A 25,201-nucleotide genomic window follows, 5' to 3' on the forward strand; every position below is an offset into this window, starting at 1 on the left:
GCTTAATTAGAAGCCAATCCATACCAATAACACATTATATTTAATTTCATGGCTTGTTAGTGTTTTAACTCTACCATTTCAGTTCATTCTTAAATCATAGATCTTTTTCCTTTCTAATGATGATGTAACATCCAAGTGATTAGAAGCCTAAAACGGATGAGTAATTATCAGTTCTGCACTTTCTCTTCAGTTTCCTTCTAAGTACTTAATTAAAACAAATAGTGAATGATGAATACACACAGGTGGAAATGGAGACAAGCAAGAAGTACAACTGCTGGTTACTTTTGTCATTTGCATCTTATTGCTAATAAGGATCAGTTAAAACAATGAATACAATTGTTTAAAATTGCACCTGGTGGCCGGGCCTGCACCCATGGGGCTCAGCCAGGCACAGCCCGAAGAGGCAACGTGGGTCCCCCTTCCCATGGGCTCACCACCTATGAGAGGGGCCAAGGAGGTCGGGTGCAGTGTGAGTTGGGTGGTGGCCGAAGGCGGGGACCTTGGCGGTCCGATCCTCGGTTGAGAGGTTCCGGCTAGATATAGTCGGACTCACCTCGACGCACAGCTTGGACTCTGAAACCAATCTCCTTGAGAGGGGCTGGACTCTCTGCCACTCTGGAGTTGCCCCCGGTGAGAGGCGCCGAGTGGGTGTGGGTATACTTATTGCCCCCCGACTTGGAGCCTGTTCATTGGGGTTTACCCTGGTAGACGAGAGGGTAGCCTCCCTCCGCCTTCGGGTGGGGGGACGGGTCCTAACTGTTGTTTGTGCGTATGCACCGAACAGCAGTTCGGAGTACCCACCCTTTTTGGAGTCCCTGGAGGGGGTCCTATAGGGCATACCTTCTGGGGACTCCCTCGTTCTGCTGGGAGACTTCAATGCTCACGTGGGCAATGACAGTGAGACCTGGAAGGGTGTGATTGGGAGGAATGGCCCCCCCGATCTGAACCCGAGCGGTGTTTTGTTACTGGACTTTTGTGCTCGTCACGGATTGTCCATAATGAACACCATGTTCAAGCATAGGGGTGTTCATATGTGCACTTGGCACCAGGACACCCTAGGCCTCATTTCAATGATCGACTTTGTGGTCGTGTCATCGGACTTGCGGCCACATGTCTTGGACACTCGGGTGAAGAGAGGGGTGGAGCTGTCAACTGATCACCACCTGGTGGTGAGTTGGCTTCGATGGTGGGGGAGGATGTCGGTCAGGCCTGGTAGGCCCAAACGTGTTGTGAGGGTCTGCTGGGAACGTCTGGCAGAGCCCCCTGTCAGAAGTAGCTTCAAATCCCACCTCCGGCAGAACTTCGACCACATCCCGAGGAAGGTGGGGGACATTGAGTCCGAATGGGCCATGTTCCGTGCCTCTATTGTTGAGGCAGCTGACCGGAGCTGTGGCCGTAAGGTGGTCGGTGCCTGTCGTGGCGGCAATCCCCGAACCTGCTGGTGGACACCGGCGGTGAGGGATGCCGTCAAGCTGAAGAAGGAGTCCTACAGGACCCTTTTGTTCTATGGGACTCTGGAGGCAGCTGATAGGTACCGGCAGGCCAAGCGGAATGCAGCTTTGGTGGTTGCTGAGGCAAAAACTCGGGTATGGGAGGAGTTTGGGGAGGCCATGGAGAACGACTTTCGGACGGCTTCAAGGAGATTCTGGTCCACCATCCGGCTTCTCAGGAGGGGGAAGTAGTGCAGTGTCAACACTGTATATGGTGGTGATGGTGCGCTGCTGACCTCGACTCGGGACGTTGTGGGTCGGTGGGGGGAGTACTTCGAAGACCTCCTCAATCCCACTAACATGCCTTCCAATGAGGAAGCAGAGCCTGGAGACTCAGAGGTGGGCTCCCCCATCTCTGGGACTGAGGTCACTGAGGTGGTCAAAAAACTCCTTGGTGGTAGGGCCCCGGGGGTGGATGAGATACGCCCGGAGTTCCTCAAGGCTCTGGATGTTGTAGGACTGTCTTGGTTGACACACCTCTGCAACATCGCATGGACATCAGGGACAGTGCCTCTGGATTGGCAGACCGGGGTGGTGGTCCCCCTCTTTAAGAAAGGGGACCGGAGGGTGTGTTCCAACTACAGAGGGATCACACTCCTCAGCCTCCCTGGAAAAGTCTATTCAGGGGTCCTGGAGATGAGGGTCCGTCGGATAGTCGAGCCTCGGATTCAGGAGGAACAGTGTGGTTTTCGTCCTGGTCGCGGAACAGTGGACCAGCTCTACACCCTTAGCAGGGTCCTGGAGGGTGCGTGGGAGTTTGCCCAACCAGTCTACATGTGTTTTGTGGACTTGGAAAAGGCATTCGACCATGTCCCTCGGGGAATCCTGTGGGGGGTACTCCGAGAGTATGGGGTACCGGACCCCCTGATAAGGGCTGTTCGGTCCCTGCACGATCGGTGCCAGAGCTTGGTCCGCATTGCCGGCAGTAAGTCGAACCCATTTCCAGTGAGAGTTGGACTCCGCCAGGGCTGCCCTTTGTCACCAATTCTGTTCATAACTTTTATGGACAGAATTTCTAGGCACAGCCAGGGTGTTGAGGGGGTCCGGTTTGGTGGACTCCGGATTGGGTCACTGCTTTTTGCAGATGATGTTGTCCTGTTTGCTTCATCAGGCCGTGATCTTCAGCCATCTCTAGATCGGTTCGCAGCCGAGTGTGAAGTGGCTGGGATGGGAATCAGCACCTCCAAATCCGAGACCATGGTCCTCAGCCGGAAAAGGGTGGAGTGCCCTCTCAGGGTTGGTAGCGAGATCCTGCCCCAAGTGGAGGAGTTCAAGTATCTCGGGGTCTTGTTCACGAGTGAGGGAAGAATGGAGTATGAGATCGACAGGCGGATCGGTGCGGCATCCGCAGTGATGCGGGCTCTGCATCGGTCTGTCGTGGTGAAAAAAGAGCTTAGCCGCAAGGCGAAGCTCTCAATTTACCAGTCGATCTATGTTCCTACCCTCACCGATGGTCATGAGCTATGGGTAGTGACCGAAAGAATGAGATCGCGAATACAAGCGGCTGAAATGAGTTTCCTCCGCAGGGTGTCTGGGCTTTCCCTTAAAGATAGGGTGAGAAGCTCAGTCATTCGGGAGGGGCTCAGAGTAGAGCCGCTGCTCCTCCGCATCGAGAGGAGTCAGATGAGGTGGCTCGGGCATCTGATCAGGATGCCTCCTGGACGCCTCCCTGGTGAGGTGTTCCGGGCACGTCTAACCAGGAGGAGGCCCCGGGGAAGACCCAGGACATGCTGGAGGGACTATGTCTCTCTGCTGGCCTGGGAACGCCTTGGGATTCCCCCTTAAGAGCTAGAAGAAGTGGCCGGGGAGAGGGAAGTCTGGGCATCTCTGCTCAAGCTGTTGCCCCCGCAACCCAACCTCGGATAAGCAGAAGAGGATGGATGGATGTTTAAATAAGTAATTAAGAGTTCAAAATCTTAAATAGTGAGACAACTAAAATGAAGAAGAAAGATGTCACTTGAGCAATAAGAATCAGTGCTTACTTCAGCACTAACAGGATGTTACAGGTTTACATCTTTTGCACACAATGATAATTGACTTTGGTTCAGTTTTTAAAAAGTTGTTGAAATCCAAAAGATCTTTTTCAATGACTATTTATTTAATATATGTTGCCCTCATTGTTTTTAGTATTTTTATGGAGTCAATAATAATATAGATTATAGTGTGAAAGAAAGCAACACATACAGTATGTCCTAGAGTTAGAGTCCATGTTCTACATACTAAATACCTCAAAAACCTTTGCAAATTGTGTATTAATGACATTTTTTCTTCTGCCATCTTTTGACAATTAATTCTTTTCAGAAAATTAAGCATGCCATTTCAAGTGTTCTGCATGCCCTATGAGCATCTTGATCTATCTGATGTGGCTCCCGCAGAGTCTTGGCAATACAAGAGTAGCCTGTTGGCAGCAGATGTGTTCCTGTCTCTCTGGCATTTCCTTACAGATTTCTTTCTTTTTGCTTACTCAGAAGAAATATCCTGAGATCCCAGTGCTTTTACCACTTACAGTAACAGGCAATACTTGCTCGATTTGGTAAAGGGTAAGTTGTTGATCATAGTGTGAGAAACACTTGTGAGGTACCAAAGAATCATATGCAGAGGTTAGAAATTAAGTGATTAATGGCTTAAAAAATAAAAAAAAAATTAGTGTAAAGTGTTGCTGTTCAGTAACTACTGTATCACCACCTGCATCTTTTTTTCTTTTCCTGAATTTTATCAACTCGCTTCAGACACCCTGTGTCTTGAGAGACAATAAAGCTCCTATGCAAATGGTAGGTTTTTTCCATTTGAAGTCTGTGTAGTCTGCTATATCAAAATGCATTCATCCATTGACCCAAGCTTCAACTGAAAACAACACTTTTTAAAATCACACCTGTATTTGCAAGCGAGAAAAGACACAAACAGTGCAGAATATCTGTGCACTCACCAATCTTAACCCTAGGCAAGAAAGAAAAATCAGTTGCTTCTTACAAAGAAAAAAAAATCTCCGGGAGGTATTGGATTATTTCTGATTGTGATTCCCTGATGAATACAGTATACATTATCTAGTTTGCACAGAAAATGTTAATTATTGATGTAAAAGTTGTATTTTTACCAAAACAGCAAATTGAATTCAGGCCCAGAGAGTGTCAGTGAAACACAAAATGTAGGGTGCTCTGCATGAAATAAAAAATAATACTCTGAAAAAACAAAAAGATTGTAATTTAAGTTTGGTAAAACAAATAAATTAAATTCAAGGCAACAAAGTATGTTCTATCAGAAGCGGCAATTGGTTACTAATTAAGAACATGGCTTGAATGAAACCTTGCAGCCACTGCTGCCCTCCAGAAAGTCTGAGACCCTTAAAGTAGAGGGTACATTTACCCCAGGTATATCAATACAGTGGTGGTGAATAACCCAAGCATTTCTGTATATTATTTATTTTTATTATTGTATCTCAGATAAGGTCACTGCTTATGTTGAGTTTCCTCCTTAATTCCAAAAACGGGCATGTTATGTTAATTAGCTACTGTTAAAATAGTCTAGAATGAGGGAGTCAGTGTGCAACTTTCAATAGACTGGCTTCAAATATAGACTTAATTTCTGAGTCTTTTATGGATTTACCTTCCCACGATTCAGTAATGGACGGAGCAGTTTCAAAAAGTGCATCATTAAATAGAAATTTTATTGTATTTTTTCCATATTATGTGGACAATTTAGGGACTAAATTAGACTCTACTAATAAAATGTGTTTATACTGTAGTGTACAGAAATTAGACATTTCCTTTTCTGTTAATACATTACTATTCTAAACCACTGAAGTACTGCACAGCTTTTCATGGACACAAAAATTAAATTTCTGCCTCTAACTGACTGTCGTAGTATTTTTTTCATTGATTCAAATTCAGTTAAATTTCAGGCATCATGGAGCTACTCATCTGTAACTTTCAAAATTATGGTTCTAGCAATTTGTAGTGCCAATCTGCACATTTCACTGATTTAGTAATAAATGTGTTCCTGTTTTTAATAATGTCAAATGTATTCAAGCCCCCTTTATGAACTTATTTTGGATTCACTGGCTGTTTAGGTTATGGACTGGTGCTTTATGTTTCATAAATCCATTTTTTTTAAAAAGAACCCTCTGCTTTGCTGACATAACATATTATCTATTCATCCATTTTCTAACACTTAACCTGTTCTGTGTTGTGTTGGACCAGTGCCTATCATGACACTAGGCACTAGGAAACCCTGAAGGAGGGGACCTGTCCAGAGGGTACACTACCCCACAATTTACAGTAGCATGCACATCTTTGGGATATGGGAGAAAAAACGAGCACGGGGAAAGAAAACTGTATTAATAACAGTCAGACTATATTGTTTATGGACTTAGACTTTATTGTCATTAGGGTTTCTTCCATCATACATTGTGCATCTGTACATGTATTTAACTACTTCTGCTTTAGCTCTTAGAAAACAGAAACATACAGACAACCTTAAAATTCAGATTTATTTGTGTATGAACGTTTGAAAATTAGAAAGTCACAATTTACTCTTTTGAAAAGTTTCAAAGTAGTTCTGGTGACTGGGCCAATGACAATAGTAAAGCAGAGCTATGTTCATGTTCCTGGAATCATTCCTGGATGACCTTTGTCTTTTGCATTAATATACCTGTACTCTTGGGAGGAATGATTACTGGAACGGTAAATGATAAACAGGAGAGGTGCACACACCTCAGTAGTAACATTCATACATGCTGTGGGATTCATATGTTGGTCCACTTGTATAAGTTGACTAAGAGTGCACTTTGAAAATATACAGACATTAATCCACTACAATTGCTTTGTACAGCTTTTGCCATAACCATTATGACATTTATAGATAAATATTTTAGACAGCCGTGGAACTTGACAATGTTGACTTCTGCCTGAAGGCATCTCAGCACCATCTAAGGCATGTTCTTAGAATGACTAGAGATATATGTACTGTATGAGAGACTATCGTATTTGAATAAGCTTTACTGTATTTTCACAATGTACTTGTTGTGTTTGGCATGCTAATGCAATAGACAGTGATAGTGCTCTGTATCTCAGCTTAGCAACTGTCTGTGTAGAGTTTAAATATTCTTGTGTCTGCAGTTTGCTTTTCTTCTGGGTGCTTCGTTGTTTCGTGCATGCTAAGTCAATTAGCAATCTTAAGTTGACCCAGTATGTGTGATTTCAGGTGTGTGCAAACAACAAGATCAATACTGCTAACTCTTATTGTGCTAAAGTGACCCTTAAAAGAATATAAATGCAAAGGTTAGTTAGATCCTGCTTTGTGCCAAAAGCTGCTAAGATAAATTCTTGCATTTTATAGATAGATTTTATATTAATGCATTTTACTCATATTAATCATTGCTTACCTGTAAACTTTAAACTTTAGTTGTCTGTAAGAAATTTCAAGTAAATATAGATAGATAGATAGATAGATAGATAGATAGATAGATAGATAGATAGATAGATAGATAGATAGATAGATAGATAGATAGATAGATAGATAGATAGATAGATAGATAGATAGAACTTTATGTTGGACTAAAACCTTTTAAAAAATGGATCAACATGTGGTTAATTTAATTTACTTTAACACTGGGTAATGCCGTGGTCTAACTAGGCAAAAGACCAAAGTGGTTGAATGGACAAGTCCTGCTCTCTTGATTAGATAGATAGATAGATAGATAGATAGATAGATAGATAGATAGATAGATAGATAGATAGATAGATAGATAGATAGATAGATAGATAGATAGATAGATAGATAGATAGATAGATAGAACTTTATGTTGGACTAAAACCTTTTAAAAAATGGATCAACATGTGGTTAATTTAATTTACTTTAACACTGGGTAATGCCATGGTCTAACTAGGCAAAAGACCAAAGTGGTTGAATGGACAAGTCCTGCTTTCTTGATTATATATGATTGTAAAATACTAAATACATTCAAACCAAAAATGATTTGAATTCATTTTAAATCATTTTTATGTATCCATAACACTCAGGTCCTTTACCTTTTTTGCTCAGTCCAAGGGCAACAAAGTTTCATTGCACACAGGACTTCAACAACATTTATTTATATAGCACATTTTCATACAAAAAGAAGCTCAAAGTGCTTTACATAATGAAGAAAAGAAAAATAAAAGACAAAATAAGAAATTAAGATAAGGCAACATTAGTTAACATAGAAAAGGAGTAAGGTCCGATGGCCAGGGTGGACAGAAAAAACAAAAAAAAAACTCCAGAAAGCTGGAGAAAAAAATAAAATCTGTAGGGGTTCCAGGCCACGAGACCACCCAGTCCCCTCTGGGCATTATACCTAACATAAATTAAATAGTCCTCTTTGTAGGGTTCTCACGGAGTCACTTGATGCTGATGGTCATACAGACTTCTGGCTTTTAATCGATTAATCCATAATTTTTGGAACATCATGGTACTTAGAGTAGATGGTGGTGGCGCAAGCCACCACCAAAAGGACACCGGAAAAGGAAACAGAAGAGAGAGCAGGGGTTAGTACAGATTTTAGAGCCACCATGAATAGTTATTATAATGAATTGGATATACAGAGTATCAGGATTAAACTACAGTGAAGTTATGAGAAGACCATGTTAAAGTAATGTGTTTTCAACAGTTTTTTAAAGTGCTCCACTGTATTAGCCTGGCAAATTCCTACTGGCAGGCTATTCCAGATTTTAGGTGCATAACAGCAGAAGGCCGCCTCATCACTTCTTTTAAGTTTTGCTCTTGGAATTCTAAGGAGACACTCAGTTGAGGATCTGAGGTTGCGATTTGGAATATAAGACGTCAGACATTCCGATATATAGGATGGGGCGAGATTATTTAAGGCTTTATAAACCATAAGCAAAATTTTAAAGTCAATCCTGAATGACACAGGTAACCGGTGTAGTGACATCAAAACTGGAGAGATGTGCTCGGATTTTCTTTTCCTGGTAAGGATTCTAGCAGCTGCATTCTGCACTAGTTGCAAACGATTTATGTCTTTTTTCGGTAGTCCTGAGAGGAGTGCGTTTCAGTAATCTAGTCGACTGAAAACAAACGCATGAACTAATTTCTCAGCATCTTTCAATGATATAAGAGATCTAACTTTTGCTATGTTTCTTAAGTGAAAAAATGCTGTCCTAGTGATCTGATTAATATGCGATTTAAAATTTAGATTACAGTCAACAGCTACCCCTAAGCTTTTTACCTCTGTTTTGACTTTTAATCCTAATGCTTCCAGTTTATTTCTAATAGCCTCATTGTATCCATTATTGCCAATCACTAAGATTTCAGTTTTCTCTTTATTTAACTTGAGAAAGTTACTATTCATCCATTCTGAAATACAAGTCAGACATTGTGTTAGTGAATCAAGAGATTTTGGGTCATCAGGTGCAACTGATAAATACATTTGTGTGTCATCAGCATAGCTGTGGTAGCTCATAATATTGACTTGATATATTGATATATTGACTTGATAATATTACTTCAAGAGAATAGAGGTGGCAAAATTGTAGTCAGTCAAATGGCAAAGTCAATTGCCTGTTACATGAGTTAAACAAGTCTCTACCAACCATGTGTTATGTAAATGTAATTTGAATGTATAAATATACGTTCTGTCTTAATAGCCTCTTTCAGTGTTTAACATTAAGTTTTTAGTCTGTTATATCTGGAATCAATGACAGTAAAAAAGAAGAGATGAAAATTCACCTAGTCATTAATTTTGTAAAATTACTTCATATACATTATTAGGAAAACATTGTGTTTTAGGGTTTAGTAAGTTACCCTGTGGTGTGGTTTAATAAAGGAAAAGCATTATGTGTTCGAAAGTTGATTAATAGTCCCAAGTAACGGTACCGTGCAAAAACAAATGCTAAGATGAATTCCAAAAACTGTAAATATTTGCCACAATTTCTGTTAACTTAAAGATATGATCAGTAACTTCAAAGCTCCCAAACAATACTTTGAAGGCTTTGGAGTCAGAGTGTCAGGTAGTAATCTTAGTAGTTGTACTTTTCATTATGCCAAAATGTGATAGATCATAAAAGTAACATATAAAGAAACATGAAAATATAACATGGGTACTTTTTTTTGCTTTAATCCTTAGTGGTCTTTTGAAAGATAAATTTAGCACTCAAACTGCTTAACCTGTGACTTTTGTGGTGTATTCAGAGACACAGACAGAGACTGGTGAATCTTGGCTCTCACCTTTACTGAGTGGAGTGTAGAAGTAAAGGATTGCCTACTCACAGTTGGCATGAAACCCTAATGCAGCCTTAATGCCAGCTGCTGTGCTTTACCTGGTACTTTCACATTTGTTTAAGGTATGTGTTTATTATATGGATATATTGTATGTTCCCTGTCATTTGTATTTTACTATAACTGCTTTAAATTTGCAAAATCTGTGTAGTGCTCTGAGACTGATCATCAGAATGAGTACAGTGTGAGCATGAATCATGACTGACTGGATTCAAGAGAAAATAGGAAGGGCACACAGATAAAGCAAGACTGGAACAGCTTTAAGGTTACTTTAACTGAATGGTTTGGCTTCACCAAGGTTTACAGTGATGATAGATAGATAGATAGATAGATAGATAGATAGATAGATAGATAGATAGATAGATAGATAGATAGATAGATAGATAGATAGATAGATAGATAGATAGATAGATAGATAGATAGATAGATAGATAGATAGATAGATAGAAAAATTTAGGTTTGTACAGAAGCTTAAGAAATGTAGAAATACTATAGGAAGCAAAAGGATCAATCCCCTCAAACATACAAATGAATTACGAAAAAAGAAGTTATGTATTAGAATAGCATATTCCTGTGGCTATGAGGGAGACACAGTAGTGTTTCTTAACACATATCTGTTGGATAATTCTATTGTTAAAAGTATTTAATGATAGTGTGCCACACAGTGGATTTGCAGCATTGTTCATAATGGCCATTAGTTTTGCTTCCATTCTCTCCTCCACTACTACCTCCAGCAAGTCGAGAATGTGTCCCAAAACTGAGCCTACTTTCTTGATTAACTTTTTAATTTGGTGGGCCTCTCCTTTGGTGATGTTACTGACTAAAAAATGAAAATGGCACTGGCTATTGTAGTCTTATAGAACATATGAAGAATGTCAGTACCACATTTCTCACTCAGTTCCTGTATTATTAAATCAGTCCACGTTGTCATTGATATCGACCACCAAGTAATTGTAGCAGTGTACTGTCTTCATATCCGCTCCCTGAATATTGACAGGTGTAAAAGGTCTTTGGTGCATTAAAAGTCAATAACCAATTCTGTGTTTTTTCTGAAGTTTAGCTGTATATAATAATCTTTTCACAAAGAAACACAGCTCTCCACTTGACTCCTATAGTCTGTTTCATCTCCCTTGTCAGTACACCCCATCAGGGCAGACTCATTAGAGGATTTCTGCAAACAATATGACCTGGTGTCATTTTTGTAGTTCAGGGTGCACAGGGAGAACAGAAAATGCCACAGTACTGTCCTTGTTGTTCTGCAGTGTTGCTCATCCATATCAGAGACACAGTTATTCAGAGTCATTTCAGCCTTGATGATCTGTTTCCTCACTATCCTGGTGACAACAGGTGGTAGGTAGAAGGAATTTGAATTAGATTGTGGTCAGATCTGCACAAGGGTGTCACAGGTTTGCATTTAAAGGCGTGTTTAACGGTTAAATAAAGCAGCTCCATTTTGTTGTGTCCATGAGTTGAACTTGACACTTATGGATCAAAGTCAATAAATTTAAATGTTGTATGTTTAAAGCACTGGACATTGTTAGTTGGGAGAAAAACCACTTCTTTATTTAGTAGTGTTGGGTACAGTGCTGATAATAATAGTAATTTATTCTAGCCCAAAAACTATGTGATTGTGGTCTGCTTGAACTGATTTAGGGACATGGCATTTAAGCATACTGTTACAGATGTATTTTGATTTTTCTGTTTTCCACATTGAACCATATATTGCCTTGCCAACTATCTTGTTTACTTCCCAATGAAAACAGAGGGTAGATAATAGTGGTTTATATATTGTACCATATTGTTAATTCCTTTTAACTTTTTGTGTATGACCACATTTGTAGGTGTTTAGCTGATTCATCCTGGTCCTTTCTGTACATGTCATCAGTCTTGAGAAAGCATTCACTCATCTTTCACTTTGTTTGTGCATTGAAGTCTCTCAAAAACGATTTGATATGTTAAAGAAAATTCTGTTGGTTAGCAGATCATATAAAAATATAAAAATTAAAAGTTAAATATTCTTGAGAAAAACAAGAAGAAAGATTAACGTTCCTGCTGAAGGGCCTCTGTTAAGCACTATTAACCTAGAATATTTTTTGCACTTAAGTATTTTAATGGCCAGATATCAAGTGTTACCTTATTTATAATTTAATAAAGCTTACATGAATTTAGCTGCCAACAGAAACAGTACTTCATAATCAAATTGTGAGAATAATACAAATAAGAAACTAAGTGAGTCAGTCAAAAATACTTCCATACTTTAAAATGTATATTTTAAATATAGAATGTAAAAACAACTTTAAAAAAACAACACATTAAAGAGTTAAATTTGTCAAACATTGCAAGGTATAAAATCATCTAAAATTTAAATAGGCTTTTAAAGGTCTATCAGAACAAATGGGTCTAAAATGTACTGTACTTTACACAACACTTAAAATACAAATCTTTGGATTTGTCGTTCTTCTATTAAATATATTAGTAGTATTTAGTAAAGTCCACAGCAGTATTCAAATGGACAGTTTTTGTTTTTGTTGGGGGACTAGTTTGTTATGTTAGGTCAAATCAGTGAAACTTTGTGAGCTTTGTTAAAGATTAAGAAACAGTACCTTGAGGTTTTCTCAATTGATCATTGAAATGAATATGGAGAATACTTAGAATTAATCGTGAGCATTTAGAACTATAAAATACATATAATAATGCAGGTAGCTCTCTCTATAACTGGTAGAAAGTGGGTTTCCAAAGTACTGTTTTAAATCCATCAATCCGTGCATTTTCAAATATCCTCATCTAGCACCGGGACACAGCAGTGGCTGGAGTCAATCCAAGCAAGATTTTGTACAATACAAGAAACAATTATGGATGAAGCACCAGTACTGATTTGAAGGTGTCTTAAAATCAAGGGGAAACTGAAGGCAGTGACGGCCAGGAGACAGCACTGTTTTATGACCACACTCAAATTTAGAGCCTTGAACATCACATGGTATGACTTTGTCTAGAAAATACAAAATGTACCAGTTTCCTGATATAAAGGAGAATGGCCAGAAGAAAAACATTAAGTTCAGAGAGTGTTTGTGCTCCAGGAGAAAAGCAGCCATCATAAGGTGAAATTATAGTATACATGTTTACTGCTTTTAAATTGTGTATACATCATGTTAAAGACAACTGCATTTATGCAATGGTGTGAAGTAAGATGCAGTTGGAGCCCCTAAGAAAGAGTCACATGTGAAATAGCAGTTAATTTTGATTTGAAATTTGAACTATTATATGTATAGGCACATAGCAAAACCGATTAAATTAACTCGTAAAGTGTTAACACAGAAATGCTTTTTCTATATATACCTTTTTTAGGGTTATTTTAACAATGCTTGATTACATCTTGCCTGAAGAAGGGGCCTGAGTTGCCTCGAAAGCTTGCATATTGTAATCTTTCTAGTTAGCCAATAAAAGGTGTCATTTTGCTTGGCTTTTCTCTACATTCATAATGGCTAACACGGTACAACACCCTAGTACAACAATGCTAGAGTTAATTTTATACTGACAATTTTTTGAGTGTGTTTGTGTGTATGTGTCAGAAATCTCCTATGTATTTTATAACATACAGTGTTATAAGTTTCTTTCCGAAACTGTACTTTGGCTTTAGATCAAGAGTAAAATATTTTCAAATCTGAAATTAAATTACTTAAAAACTAAACATTTTGAATTCCCATATTTTGCTTTGTTGAATAAACAACAAATGAGACAGCTATGTATAAATATGTGGTACATCTTTTGCAGACATAAGCTCAAAGAGTCCAGGATATAAAAAATTGGTTTGTCATGTGTTTTGCATCTACTGTAAATAACAAAAAAATCTAAATTTATTAACAACTGGACACAAATAGTCATGGTTTTGGTCCTAAGGTGGTATGCCTGTTTATAGAATTGTCTGATTCACTTTATTGTATTTCAAAATCATTACTACAGAAGGCAAAATATTTTTTGTACAATAAGTATTGAAGGCTAAGGAAACCATGTGTTGTGCATTATATGGAAAGGAATCTTTCGTTCTCTGTATCTGAGCCATCTCGTGTTTAGACGGCAAAATTACGAGCAGACCAGCCAATAAATTCAGCTCCCATTTTGTTTTTAATAAATAAGCATCTTAGGAAGGAAGCTGTGGTTTTAGCATTAACACATTTTTCTTTTTCTTTTGACACAAAGCCTAGACTGGGACGCCAACATGTATTAATACTCTAAAAATACATTTAAAGTTCTCTTTGACTTCTAACAAAATGCACGAGTGTCAGAGAGAGACAGGGAGGAGAACAGACATTTCAAATAAGCATTTAAAAGAAAAGAAAATGTTTTGAAGAAAACTATCATTCATAAAATGGAAACACATCATTTTAATGCTCGGTTATTCAGTTATAATGAGAGGGAAAGGAAATGGAAGCGAAAGGAACAAAACAGGCATTCCGGTCTTTATTTTAACACGATTGACCAGACTGACAAAAATATATATTACAAACACATTTTTCACCACACATACAGCACACTGTAAGTTACTTAATTATGTACTGATACTGGCTGCTACTTCAGTTATTGTTTTTACTCATTTAGGCTGTAAGACATTGGTGGCCTGTATTCCTGTGTTATTTGTTATAGCTTTTTAATGTTTATTTATGGTTTGTGAAATGAAGGCAAAGTAATGCATGTCTCTGAGGAGAGGCTGAGGTTTATAATGAACCACATCAGCTGGGTTCAAAATCCAAACCCAAAAGCAATACAAATATTTATACAGAAAAGAGATGATTACCTGCACGTTACAATTGTGTACTGTTAATTAATTTAAATTAAAAATTTTCAGCCACCTTATATCTTCCAAGCCATTCAATCAAGCAAAATCCCTAGCACTTTAATTTGAAAGGTCTTCTTTCCATAATTAAAATGTAGTTAACCATGCTGATTAAAAGGAAGCAAATGCTGGTTAAAGTAGCAATATTAGAGCATTAGAACAATTATGACCAGAAAAGGCCATTCAGCCCAATAACTTTGTCAATCCTATTCATTAAATCTCTCCAAAGTAATATCAGTTTAACTTTTAGAGGTCCCTAGTATTTAGAAATGCATGGTTTAATAAAATTAAGTATGGTAATGTTGAACACATTTTGAATATCCGTAGGTGTATAAAGTATTATATATGTACACAATGAAATGAACCTCTCACATGAATTACCTCTATATAAAACAGCTTTTACTGGTAGGATAAACAAAAAATAAGGATATTCATCCTTCAATTTCATTAAATTCAATTTTCTGTTAAAGTAAAAGTAGCATCAGGTGCAGCAGAGAAATCAAAAACATTCAGTCTTATTTTTTAGAGCCAGCAGTTAGATTTAACGTACATCTTTTGAAAATAAAAGGAATATGACTCCCTATTAAAAAACCCCACTGAAAACGTGGAAGCTTCAGACAGATGATAACTGAGCTAAGAAAGCATCCAGAATGTGTGACGCAGCAGAGTCAACCACTTTGCTATACTGCTGCCCTGTTGTACCAATACAGCACTTTATTCAGTATTGAGTATTGAGTATTCAAAATAAAATGTACTGAAAATGTATTTTGTTTCCAGGCATGCTTTGCTATCTAGTGTAAAATTGTTATATGGTGATGCTGCAGTGGACAGCAACTGCTACTTCAGAGTGTTTTTCATGTTCTTCCCATGTTTCAGATTCTAAGTATTCTGACTTTAATTTAGGGCCCTACAATGTCCAAATCTGTATTGCCCCAGTGATTGCCTGGTATCCTGTTTATGGATGGTTCTCATCTTATGCCTGTTGCAGCAGGACAGATTCCTATTTGCTCCTCACCTTAAACCTGGTCCATAAATGCTAAATTGTCCCTAGTGTGCATACGGGTATGTGTATTCACTCTGTGATGGACTGGAGCCCTGTCCAGGTGTTGTTCCTGTCTTGAACCCGAAGATTGCTGGGATTGGCTCCAGCTGCCCCGTTACCCTTCCCTGGATAAGATGGTTTGGAAGATGGCTGGATGGATGGAAGCATATAATGATTGCTGAAGTTCAAAGCATCACATCATATTTTTTAAAAAGATACCCAGTGATTATCAATGATTTAAATGCTTATTTTTCTCTTTATTGTTTTATTATATTGCCCTTACCTATCTGGAGTGGTGTCTTTGGAACAGCCAGCTAATCTGGCATATTTTCTATTGCTCATAGGTTAAACCAATTGGCCTTAAATGTGGGTGCCGTGTATCAGAAAACCCACTGGAATTCATCTTTCTGTTTTTTTGAGTTTTGTAGATTACAGTTTTGCTTTACATTCTGATCAAATCTACAGTTTGTAATCCTCATGCTTTATTCCAACCCAATACTCACTTTGGCAAGGCACATGGCTTCCAGCTGCAGGAGTTTATGGTAAAAACATTTACAGCTGTTAAGGGAGGGAGGGATTTGGGAACAGGGAGGGAAATGGCAAAACAGGACATAACAAAAAAGAAGATACTTTTAGTTTCAGTTTGAATGGTGGATTAGAAAGGACATCTCATTTAATTATTTCAAATTCATTAAAGAGCAAGTCATATTTTGTGCATTTTCTAAGATTCAGACCTTACTTTAGCACCAGCTCTGTAGAGTTTACTTGTTCTAATTCAGATTTAAAAAATACATTTTTCCAAAGGTTAATCTATTTTGGTGGTAATAGCGTTGTATTAATCACCTTTCAGGGTTTGCATAATTAGATAAGGCTACATTGTGATGTAAAACTGAATGTAAGCAAAGATTACAATTTAAAAAAAAATAGACTAATCTGTCCTCCAACATCGGTCAATATTAAGAAAGTTGATAAGGGGTAAGTAAACTACTTTCACTGCACTTACTGTTTTTAAATGAAAACTGTATTAATGGCCTACCCTTTTCGAATTTAACATAGAATATCTATCTATCTATCTATCTAGAATGTAGCTATGTTGTTTCACTGTATTACTGTACAGCTCTGTAGAACTTTAGAAGTTGAAATAATTATTTAACAAATGGGGCAAATGTAATTTATCAATACTTGTATATACTGATGTTTGTATACACAGCATAACATGTATACTGTATGTTTTTAAGAAATAATTAGATGTGGGCATTTCTCTTTAAAATCATAATGTCAGAAACAAATACATATATATATATATATATATATATATATATATATATATATATATATATATATATATATATATATATATATATATATATATATATGGATTTCAGCTTAAGGGAAATTCTTGAATATTGCAGATGTATTCTTGTATTAAATAACAGATGATACAATATACTGCCAATGAGAGCTCTGAGCTCTGAGACCTTCATTCTGTAAATTGAATAGCATTAGCATAGTAATGAATTTTAATGGTGTAAGCATGCTGCTGATCCTATGAATAAAAGGTTTTGAAATGCTACTGAAAACAAAATGACTAGTAAAATAATGTTTGTACTTATGTTCAATTGAATCACTCACAAACATAAAAAATAAACCTTTTGATATGTATAAGAATAGTTCCTGACCAATGAAGACTAGTGGTGAGATGGCCTAAGTCAACATTAATTTCTAGAGATTCAAAATGTAAAATTACTGTTAACACAACCTATGTTTGTTTAGGAAAAAATAAACTATAATAAGCAGATTAGGTTTGATTGCACAATCCTGAGGACATCAACCCTTATGCCATCTCCCGGAGGAAAAAAAAAATGTTGGTCTGAGTTGAACTCAGTATTATTTGAAAACACTCTGTTATTATTGAAGAAAAAGAATTACTATTATCTTTAGCTTGTCCTTTAATTTGAACGCACCACAGATTTATAGCTTACTGTAATAGACGGCATGCATTCTCTGCCCCACCCTAATCATAAACTTACTATCCCAAGACACATACTAATTCACTTATAAGATAATTCACCTTTTACTACTAGGGCTGAGAAAAGTTACCGTTTTTACTTGCAAAACTTTCTATTAATAATCTGAACCAGCTTCTTCCTTCAACTGGATAATCATACCATAGAGTATACTAAAAAAATAAACCTAACTGGAAAGCTTAATTTTCAAAATTACACTGTAGGCTGCATTTCAAGCTTGGTACTACAATTTCAAGTTCCTCACCTACAAATTCTCTTTATCATGGCCACACTTCTTACATTCCACTTATATCTTCTAAGACAGAAATGTCATTAAAAATGTATCTATCTGGAGTTTGATAGAGTGTTTATATCAATGAGCTCATTTAAAAAAACAACTACAATTAAAGTGAAAAGGTGAATATCTCTTGTGATTAACTGGCATATTGTTCAGGATTTGTTTCTCTGCCTAGGGCTCACTCAATGGGCTCTGACTTTCTAAACTTGGTTTAAGCTGATTCTGAAAATGAATGCATGGATTTGTAAGAAAACCTTATAAATATATTTGTATAACCCAGGTGGTATTTAAGCAATCATGAGAGGTAACACCCCATGTATTAAGGGGGGAATTACCAGGTGAAGATTATGTAGAAGTATCTGCTTGATTAGTAAAAATATACTGTATATGTGGGGACCATAATGGTGTACTGTGTATATTCTATCTGTTTCTGGAAAGCTGTGTGTTGGAGATATTACATTGAAGGGACCATCTGTTTAATTTCCAGTGTCCCGGAGGGCCTATTGTACCATAAGTATCTACTAAACTTAAAACTAAAGTATCCTCTTTTCCTCATTTGACCATGGAAACTATTGGATCCTTCAATGATTAGATCAGCGCCTTATGAATATTTAGTGTAATATTTACATTTAAATTTACTTATTTGGCTGATGCCTTTATCCAAGGTGACTTACAACATTTATTATACAATTTGTTACATTTCTTTTGGTTATCCAATTGGAGCACATGCAGTTCAAATGACTTGCTCATAGTCACACAGTGTCAGTTTGAACCCAAGACCCAATATATGAGGAGCAGTGAGGAGAAAGAAAAAACTCCTGGCTATCAAGCGTGCTAAAGTGGTTATGGAAGGATCTTGCAAAGCACATTTTGATATTACAACTGTCCATGAGGCACCATATGTTACTTGTACAATGACTTCAGTAACTGACATACACAATGTCCAGCATTATGTGTTCCTCAGTCTCCCTTATCAGCCATGGATTTAAAATGAATAATCTGGAACAATCAATTTCAAACATTGCCTTTAACAACATTTGCATGCAGCTACAATAATTTGCTATTAATTCCAATAAAAAGAACAAATGAGCAAATATGAAATCTAAATGATGGCACAGTCGTCATAATAAAAGCTAGATGCTATATATAACTACAGCATATCATTTCCCATCCTTTCACAAAAGCCTATCCACCTACAACTCTTGTCAAGATGATGCAGGTGACGCTAAACAATGTGTTGTTGCCTGATAGCTGGTGAATACTTGTTGATCACTGGCAGAGGTTCCTCTATATATGAAATGTGTGTATTTTTGCTGTATTTATGTTGGTTTAAACTTTGAACCCTACACTGGTATAAACTTTCTGTAAATCACACCAAGAAACTTAAGATCTACAAGTTATTCACAATATACCAAAGAGAAAAGTGTTGTGTTCACAGAACTGAAAGTATTACTATTAATGTTTTGCAGATATCCTGACACAGTAATTTAAGTTTTTAACAAACTAGTTTTTCACATTAAAATATATGTTTGTTTTCAATATTTAAAGAATGATTATGGATGGCTTATATGCTTACCCTATACCTATTAAGCAGTATTCTGATGCGTTTTTCAAATAGTGGATATCTGCTCTAGTTGATCTTGAAAGAAATTGTATACAATGTATTTCATAAATACTTATGATAAAACCATCTTGGTAACAGTGACATGCTAGGAAAATGTACTGACTTGCAATACTGAAATATTGTAGTCACCCTTTTACTCAAAATAACACCAAGGAGACTAAAATATATAAAAAATGTATATATTTATTAAATATTTTAAAAAGAGATTGATGAAGCAGAAGAAGAAATTAACACCTATATATTTAACATCATTCTGTTTTCTTAGCAGGCAATCCATAGACAAACCTCACAACCAGCCAAGGAGAGCTCTCCACCACATGAGGATCCTCAGCCAAATTTGGCAGTACCTAGTGGAGAGGAGAATGGCGCAGTCAATAGTGGAGCTGGGAAGAAGCCACGGTCACGTACTAAAATTTCATTGGAGGCTTTGGGGATCTTGCAGAGCTTCATTCATGATGTAGGCCTGTACCCTGACCAGGAGGCTATCCACACTTTGTCTGCACAGCTGGACCTTCCCAAACATACCATCATCAAGTTTTTCCAGAACCAGCGCTATCATGTCAAGCATCATGGTAAGCTTAAGGAGCATGCAGGTAGTACTGGCATTGATGTAGCAGAATACAAAGAGGAAGAGCTGCTTTCTGAATCTGAGGAAAATGAAGACAGTGAGGATACCCCTGAAGATATGTTTGGTGTGGAAAGCTCAGAGGACAGCAAAGAAAAGAATCACCTAACAATTCACTCTCCTGTCTCTGTGTGTATATCTGCTACAGCTTGCAACTCTTCCTCCAATCCTCTGGAAGCACAAGAACAACCAAGATAATGCTCCACAGAGGGATAATGTACCAAGAAAGTATGAAGCAGGACTAAGATGTTTTGGATTGACTAGTGACACAACACCTTGCTGCTACATTGACAAGAGCCTGATCCCTCCACTTTGTGACAACTAAGGATAACTGGAACTGGAGGAAGGAGAGAGCATCCTCAAACATATTTTGAATTTACTGTATTTCAGAAGAATATTACATTTTCAATAGAGATCATTTTCAGAGACCGTAGAAATGTAGTATGATCAAAACAGGAGGTTTGCAGATATTTAAAGATTCAATTTTGCACAATCTTCTCAGTCACCTCCTTTCTGCAAAATACTTCCAGCTCATTTTGTTCTCATTGGGAAGTCTTCACCCACATGTCTTTGTGGTTTTCTGAACACCTTGTTGCACAATGACAGACTGGGCACTTTGAGCAAGTTTGCCAGTGATTTTTCTTAGTTACTGGCTCCATATAAATGGATTCACTGGCACCTGAGTATATGTTCACAGCTTGTGAAGAACACAACTGAATTCATAATGTAACCCCAAAGCACTTCCTGTTTAAAGAAAATGCTCTGAATTAAGAGAGGTATTTTGGAATCCAGTGATATTCTTAATAGTTTATTCAGACTACCAAAATGAAGCAGCTCGTGAACTTTTTGTGAGAAATGGTAATACAAGCACAACTCTTTGTCTGCCCCAAGTAAACATTGCAGAGATTCTGTGGAATTCGGGAAGGCTGATGAACAAGCCTTTGACAGCTTCTTTGTGTTTAAACTTGTGAAAGAGTAGATACAAAGACTACAAGACACCACTGTTTTTGTAAATACAGTAAATGCATGGGAGAAACATGTTGATCTAACTCCGGTCTGTGAATAGGTACCTTATACAAAAAAAAAAAAAAAAAAGGAAAAGTCATAATGAACTTCTCCAGAATCAATAAGGTCTCCTGGTCTCAGGGTGTGGTGTCTGTTGTTAAACTCTATTTATTTTCTATGTTTATCCTTGATTTTTGTTTTTGTTTTGTTGTTCATTTTCAGTAATCCGAGTGGCTTCCTTTCTAGTGGCATTTTCGATATATCTGAGGTATGCATTTCAAAAAAATAAAAATCAACACTGCCAAAACTGTTGAAAATGGTGATGAAATCATCAAAGATTGTAATTGAGGAAAACACACCAGGCATTATACTCTAAAAATAACAGAAGATATGATAGATAATGAAGAAAACATATACTTTTCCTACTAAACTGCTATTTTATTGTATTACATTTTAAAAAAAGAAAGTTAGTATAAGCCCTGCCTTATAAATTACTGGGTACAGAAACACAGAAAATGTACTAATGTGTATCATTAGCTGATATTATAGCCTCAATCAATATTGTCATCAATTCTGGAATCAAAGCTGCTGTATTCATTCTTCAGTGTAAATTATAAAGTCTCTAAAAATCATTCTAAAGAAAATAGTTGATTATGAGATGAGATATGCTTTCTCATTTTAATAGAAATGTTCTTGCTCATCCTGTTCCTATTACCTCTCTTATTAATGTTTGTCGTCTGTGTTTTTCTGCTCTGATAATCACATATGTTGACAACACCTTCAAATCTTCAGTCAGGCACTTTCTACTTTGTTGTAGCCCACCACATCTTAGTACAAAGACAGTGTCATAATGTAGTAAATCAAACTTTAATCTCAGTCAAAAAGTGTCAGTCACCCAGTCAATGATATTGGCTCAAATATTCAGCAGCAATGTACAAAGCCCGTTCTTTAGAAGGAAAAAGTAAGTAACTTTCATTAATTTGACTGCAATACTAATATGATTCCTCATTCAGATACTGAAATGTAGACTGTCCATTCATATCACGCATTGACAATATCCACACATTATCAAAACTGTCTAATTCCGTTCAATGTTTGGGGGAGCTAAAGCCTATCCCAACAGATTTGTGTGCAAAGCAGGAAACAACCTTTGGATGTTGCACCAGTCCAACACTTGGTACTATCTCACACACTCATAGATAACGTAATCATTTAACCAAACGTGAATGGGTTTGGGAAGTGAGTATCAAGAGAAAAGACCAATCCAGCCATGGAGAGAAACCTGCAAAGTCTGCATAAACAGTATCTGGGTTGTGGTTTGAATCCAGGAAACTAGAGCTATGTGGCAGGAGTATTGCTCATTGCACTGCCATGTTGTCCTGCTATAACAGGCTACATAAAATTGTAAAGGGAAAATATGTGAATAACTATAAACAGAAGCAAATTATCAGCATTGTCTAACATTCTATTCTGAAGAAAAAGGAACTGACATTTTTATTTCGTTTATGTAGGTATTTTTAATGTTTACATGAGAGTTAATTGCTTTGGAATTGATTTAAACATTTCTTGTGCGTTTTATGTTTGTATTCATATTGCCAGTGCTGTAGCCATCAGATTGGTATAAACAGAGAATACTGCAGATGCCTCCAGCACAACCACACCTACAAACAGCAAACAACTTTGGTTCAAAGTTCAAGAGTGTCTTGTGTAACAAAAATAAATAAATAAATAAATAAATAAGCAAGACTGAGTAGGAGTGCAGTTAAGTACTGTAACTATAAACTACAAAGATCACTGTTTTATATACTTCTGCTTTTATTTATTTCTATTTAACAGTAATGATAAGGTTCTATTGGAAACTTGTTTGCAATAAGACAGATGCAAAATATTATAAATGTTATTTTAGTTATGTTTCTTTGTATCGTCAAATTCAAATTCCTAGAATAAATCAAAGTTCAAAACTTAAGCCTGAGGATATGTCCAAATTTACAGCACATTATCTACATAAAGAGGTACTTACCAACATTTTCAACAATCTACCCCATACTTTTAACATATAGCATCTGTTTGACATGAGTGTTTAATGCACTTACAAGATAACCCTTGTATTTGTAGGACAAGTACTGTAATTTGAATAGCTTCATTTACATTTACATATTTCATGTCATATATTAAAGTTCACACTTGTATACTCTTCAGGTTATTTAGTTTCCACAAAAATGTATTCTCCTTTTGATTCTTACTGGTTTGTTAATCATGGGTTTTCAATTAGCCTCCAGGTTTGTTGGAACATTACCTTAATCTTTTTACATTTAATACATCAATACAGAAAGCAGCACAAATTATGTGTCCTAAAGAGGTGTAATTAATTCACTTCTGTTCTTATCCAAGTGACTACTTTTACTAATTGATGTTGTGAAAGAATGAAGACAGTAAAATCGTATCACTTAGGTTTTGAGAAATTCATAATTTCTAGTCAGTAAAATGCAAAGTGATATGTAGATAGTGAATTTCTGTATGGACATATTGGTATTCCAGAATCAAGTTTGGGCAAAACCAACTTAATAAATACTCATTAGCTGCTGATGCACAAAAGTCAGCCTTTCAATTTCTGAACTGGCTTTTTCAAGCACAGGGTAATAGCTAAGACTCTGTTCTAACAGCACCATGATCTAGTTGTGAACAGGCAGAATCCCTTACACTGGACCAATTCAGAATTGCCTTTTAACATGCATGTCTTGAAGATGTAAAAGGAAATGTATACAGATGCATGCAGAATACAGACATGCAGACACTGTATTGGGCCTTTACTGTAATCCAGATCTCTGGATCTTTGAAGCAGCAGAGCTGACTTTGATTAAAGTCTATTCATTCACATATCCCTGTTTTATTCTAAATTTCCCCAACAAATCTTTCCCATGAACACTGGATAGATAATATGAATACTAGATGGGATACCAATCCACAGGGCACCATCATTTAACACACCCACAGTCTCTGATAAATGACCAGTTAATTTAACAAATACCAACATGTCGCCATTCTGCTTTTGCCCAAAACCCGGTAGTACACTTAAATTTATTTTTGTAGATGATTCAAATTAAATAAGTAATTAAATGAATAAATAAGTTTCTTAATAGAACCAAGTTTTTACGTTATTTACCCCATATATGATAATATTTTTAGAAATATCATAACTGAGTATAATCTATTAGGGAAATTGAATTAAAATATGTCAAATTCTAATGCATATTTGCACTTATTAAAGTAAGGTTTTAGTTTCTGTTTAGGGTTTAAAACATATGTAGTAAAAATAGAAGTGTAGTTAGGTATGATTGCATCTACTATTACATGATGGAGGGCACACTGTGTGCCTAGTGCACATGCCTGTGAGGAATCTCAAAAGATTATTCTCTCGTCTATTTCAGATTTCTAATTTTTACACGCCATAGAGCACTAAAGCACTTCATCTCAGAGCAATACATGGGAATTCAGCATATTCACAGGGGCTTAATGTACCTCATCATTCCATATTTCTGAATTACTGTGGTTGATGACATTTCAGTTGATATTCAATGAATTTTCATTTCTTATGATAGAATAAATACTTAGTGTTTAGATTTAGAACTTAGAAACAAAAGTCTTATAATGCTGTGTACTGTACTCTTTTCTTTTCCATTTTTTATTATGTTTAAGTCATAAGACCCAGATTTAGGAGGTATGATTATTTTTCAGTGAAGATTTATAAACTATGAGTTGGAATACAGTATCTGTGAGCCTAAGTCTCTTTTCAAAATGGTCATTTCAAACTTCTGAGAGAGCCAAATAACAGTGATTTTCTTCTTTGAGGAATCCAAAAATAAAATACTATGGGTGAGAGGTAAGCTTTACTTCAAGAAGAGAAATCTTTTTTTTTTCAACTAATCACACACTCCATACTGGGCATTACAGCAGTTTTCCAGTTTTCCAACAAGTTCTACTTCCATTGGAAAGACTGAAAGTCTTTTATACA

The 25,201-nt window shown here is 36.8% G+C and overlaps 1 protein-coding gene across 5 annotated transcripts in view; it reads left to right on the plus strand.

Annotated features, from left to right (window-relative positions):
• satb2 (SATB homeobox 2) overlaps positions 1-23,206 on the plus strand; it is a 223,698-nt gene extending 200,492 nt beyond the window's left edge. For 4 of the 5 annotated variants that reach the window (XM_051930522.1, XM_051930521.1, XM_028807591.2 and 1 more), the window contains one exon: positions 19,825-23,206. In XM_051930522.1, coding sequence (XP_051786482.1) covers positions 19,825-20,382 — 558 coding nt within the window. In that variant the 3' untranslated portion in view covers positions 20,383-23,206. The remainder of the gene's footprint in view (positions 1-19,824) is intronic. The other variant, XM_028807589.2, reaches the window with a different exon arrangement.
• Positions 23,207-25,201: the final 1,995 nt, after the last annotated feature.

The sequence above is a fragment of the Erpetoichthys calabaricus genome, chromosome 8 (assembly GCF_900747795.2).
Source record: "Erpetoichthys calabaricus chromosome 8, fErpCal1.3, whole genome shotgun sequence".
NCBI classification, from domain to species: Eukaryota; Metazoa; Chordata; class Cladistia; order Polypteriformes; family Polypteridae; genus Erpetoichthys; species Erpetoichthys calabaricus.